The sequence below is a fragment of the Cyprinodon variegatus genome, unplaced genomic scaffold (assembly GCF_000732505.1).
Source record: "Cyprinodon variegatus isolate N-32 unplaced genomic scaffold, C_variegatus-1.0 Scaffold2359, whole genome shotgun sequence".
NCBI lineage: Eukaryota > Metazoa > Chordata > Actinopteri > Cyprinodontiformes > Cyprinodontidae > Cyprinodon > Cyprinodon variegatus.
In genome coordinates this window covers 10,514-14,451 of record NW_015152812.1, presented here as the reverse complement: position 1 = coordinate 14,451, position 3,938 = coordinate 10,514, and the positions used below count along the sequence as shown (strand labels likewise).

Sequence of the window (3,938 nt, the reverse complement as noted above, 5' to 3'; positions counted from 1 at the left end):
AAAACTCTCTCTGCCATTTTCTAATGAATTATTTCAACAGCAGGACTCACCAAAGTTTCAGCTTCTTCTTAAAATCCTCCAAATATTTCTCTCGTCTTCCAGCAGAGATCTAACACCCTGTAATGGCGTCTCAGCTGAGCTCAATAATGTCTGAAAATACTTTCAGTTTCTTTAACCTGTTATTCAAGTTTTAAATAAAACAATCTGTCTGTTAAGTTTGCCTCCAGCAGGTGGTGCTGTTGCAGCATCTTTCACAGCTAAATGGCGAACTTTCTATTGCTAAAGACTAACTTGAATTATTTCTTTCTCACTATTCTTACCCACTCTTTAACATTTCATTGCAAATATATTAAAATAAATAAAAAATATATTTAAATGAAGGATTTTACCTGTTTGTTGTTACCTGTTAAAGAATCATTGCTCTTCAGATTTTAAAATGTCGGTTCTTCAATTTCCAACTATATTAAAAGTATAATAATCACTTTAAAAGTGAAAATGAGGAAACATCTGTTTTGTTTTTTACTCCATTTTGTTCTCTGTAGATTAATAGACAATTTCAGGCATTATCTATTTGTGTTATTTTTCTTTTGGTCCCTTTTTCACATTGAAAAATAAGTACAGTTATATATGAAGACATAGATCTTTAAGAAATCCATGAACGTTTGCTCCATTTTTAGCCACATTGCTCTTGTTTGTTTGTTTTTTTTCTCATAACTTGCACATGTATCTTTTATATTTTTTATTTTTATCCTGTTCTTACCTCCTTTAAGCCTGTTTGCTTTTTCCATGGTCTGGTTAGGGATTTGAGCTGTTAATTGAAAACTAAAGTTATTTTCATTGTTTTTGCATCAACCTGATCATTGAAGTTAATTATGAAATGAGAACAATGTCGATGTAATAATTACTTCAATCAGATCTTTAAATTAACACATTAAACAAAAGTGTTTAATATTTTCAGAAAACTACAAAACTGCTAAAACAATTAGTTCCTCTAAATCAAGGTTAAAAAGCTGTTTATTTAGAGTCTCTAACTTGATTTAAATTGTTAATTGAAATATTGTCACTTTTAGCTTCTGTTAAGTTTCCAACTCTTCTTTACCTCACTTTATTTTTTAAATTCCATATGTTTCCATTTCTTATCGTTTATTCATTTAAAGCACTTTAAATTGTTTTGTTTCTAAAATGTTCAATAGAAATGAAATAAAATGACCTTGACTGTTTTCTCACTGCTTTTATTGAAAGAATCTCTCAGAGATTACCCAGATAATTTGCATCAATTTCTGTCCAATTAACTGTAAATCCATCCTGATCTCAGTGTCACATATTTGCTGATGATCCAGGAGGAAAAGCAGTTTAGAACCATAGCTGGTTTGTGGACTTTGTCATATTGAACAGAACAACTTCCTGCAGGATGAGTTTGATGATCCAGAGATCAGAACATGAAGTCATTAGACCGAGTCGTTCAGTTTACTGTGAGAAACAAGAGAAAATTAAAGTCTCTCTTTCTGTTCTCGGCTTACTTTCCTAGGGATTTATTTCAGTGAAGATTTTCTAATGTTGAGACTTCTGGGGGATGTTGAAAAAGAGCAGGTACGCTGGTTGGTTTATAAAATATTATTTAGTGAAAAACTTTGGTTTAAAATCACCGGATCCTTAACAGGAACCATCATCTGAGTCAGAGGTCCAAATACACCTGAAAGCTCCTGGCTGCAGCAGAAGCAGAAGATTCAGGAAGAAACTCAGCTGTCATCAACAGAGAGAAGAGCCTCTTTTCTTTTTTTCTTTAGGCAGCTTGGGCATCGGCTGCCCCGTTGTGGATCTGCGGTGCCTGGGTATGCCTAAGGGCATTGATTTTTTAATTAATTAATTTATTTATGCCTTTAAAAAAATAATAATTTAAGTCTGGCTCTCTGGCATATGGGGAAATCTACAGAATGCATGTTTTCATTTTTTTTCTTCTTAAAATAGGCCTATAGACAACCACTTTAGTTAGAATTTAAGTCTTACATATGCATAGGGAGTAATCAGAATCCACTTGCCAGTAACGGCCACTGGGAGCAGATAGCAGCCTGAGAGTTTCCTGTAACTCAGAGCCAGGAGTTTATCATTAAGAAACACAGTGGTCCTAGTAAAGACACACCAACTAAAACCTTGATTGCACAACCTAAATGATAACCGAATGGGGAAAAAAATGCCAGATGAGGCAAAAGAAAAATCCTTAGGAGAGATTAGAAGTGAGCGATGGATGCAGAAACTATGCCATGTAATGCCAGGTCCGCTCCAGTTTTTCCTCTTACAGTTGCACATTTATAGTTTTCAAGTTCCTCTTTGCTGACAGATATTTAATGATGATACATTTTTACCTTCATCAATAGTGGATTAGATATATACAGTTAAGATCACAAGTGGGCCAATTAAATTCAGTTTGGTTCAGGTAGATTTTTAATGATGCAGAAAATAACAATCTGAATGAACAATTTATTTATGATGCTTTATAATAATAAATAAATGCTATAAAATTTTTGCTTGTGTGCTTGCATTAGTTATCCTTTTTTATAAGAAATAATTGTCCCCAAAAGAATTCCTCGAACACTTCACAAACTCACATTTCTTTTTGTGAAGATTCAATATTTCCATCTTCATCTTTATGATTTATTCTGACTTTACGAACATAAACAGATCCATGTGATTATCAATATTCTGGATTATAGCATCAATTTTCAAGATTATTAAACTCAGAAACACTTGTTTATGATTGTTTAAATCTATCAGTTTTATATCTGTGCAGCTTCCAAAGTTTATAGTGAGTGGAGTTTAACTCGAATGAAAATATAGTAGAAACATAAAATAAAACAACCTGATTTATTGTAGAGAGTTTCTAAGATCAATAGTAGAACAGACAAATATTTATATTTATCTCTTTTATTAAGTAGAAACTTAAAGATGTTCTAAACAATTCAAATAACTTTTTATGAGATTATAATATTTTAAATAAAATCAATGTTTGTTTTCTTGACATAAGTACCAAAAAATACACCATATATCTTAGAATTAAATATTAGATTTTCTATTTTCAAAGAATTTATTCAGTAGAAAATTATATTGTGACAAACTTTAATTAAGCCAAATTGAATTTATTGAAATGTTTCGAAAATGGGTTAAATATTGTAATTAAAAAGTAATAAAGGAGTCAAGAAAAAAAATCTCATAGCTCAGAGGTTTCTAACAAAACAAATAATGACTTTACATTTTTATTTAAAATCAAATTAAATTCAATTAAATAATTTAAATTGTAATTTACATTTAACAATTATTTTCTGACATGGAAATAATCAAAAGTATTTTTCCAGACACGTTCAAATCAGATTAGCTGATTTTGATGTCAGATGTTTTAGCATCAGCAGCTTTTCCAACAGTGAAATAAGGAAAAAGTTTCTCAGTGAAAGTGTCTCTGTGAGTGTAGATGTGAGACATGTCTTCAAGGTCGTAGAAGGACACCTCCCCCCTGTCATAGTCCAGCTGGACTCTGATCCTCTGGAGACTCTTCTTCACTGTGAGAGTCTGACCAACACCATTAGTGTATTTTTCATCACGATGCCACAAACACCAGATTCCATATTTTGGTGAAACATATCTCTCTCCCTTCCTGTCAACAGACTCTTTAACCAAACCAACATTCCAATCAGGATGATCTCCAACCTCCACCTCCCAGCTGTGTTTCCCTGAGCTGAAGCCCTCAGAACCAAAAACATTGGCGTACTTAGTGTTTCTCTCTGGATTATCAGGAAGCTGCTGCCACGTGTCTCCACATCTCACACTGGTCAGATCATCAGACAGATACAGCCAATCATTAGCAGTGTTTGGGTCCAGAATGACAGGACTGAAGTGGACCTTGTCCTTCATCTTCTCCCAGACTCTGAAGGACAGGTTGCCCAGGT

At 33.0% G+C, this 3,938-nt stretch overlaps 1 protein-coding gene across 1 annotated transcript in view; it reads right to left on the bottom strand.

Annotated features, from left to right (window-relative positions):
- LOC107080812 (nuclear factor 7, brain-like) overlaps positions 1 to 3,938 on the bottom strand; it is a 6,859-nt gene that overhangs the window by 1,448 nt on the left and 1,473 nt on the right. Inside the window, exon 2 of the mRNA XM_015369018.1 lies at positions 3,473 to 3,916. Coding sequence (XP_015224504.1) covers positions 3,473 to 3,916 — 444 coding nt within the window. The remainder of the gene's footprint in view (positions 1 to 3,472; positions 3,917 to 3,938) is intronic.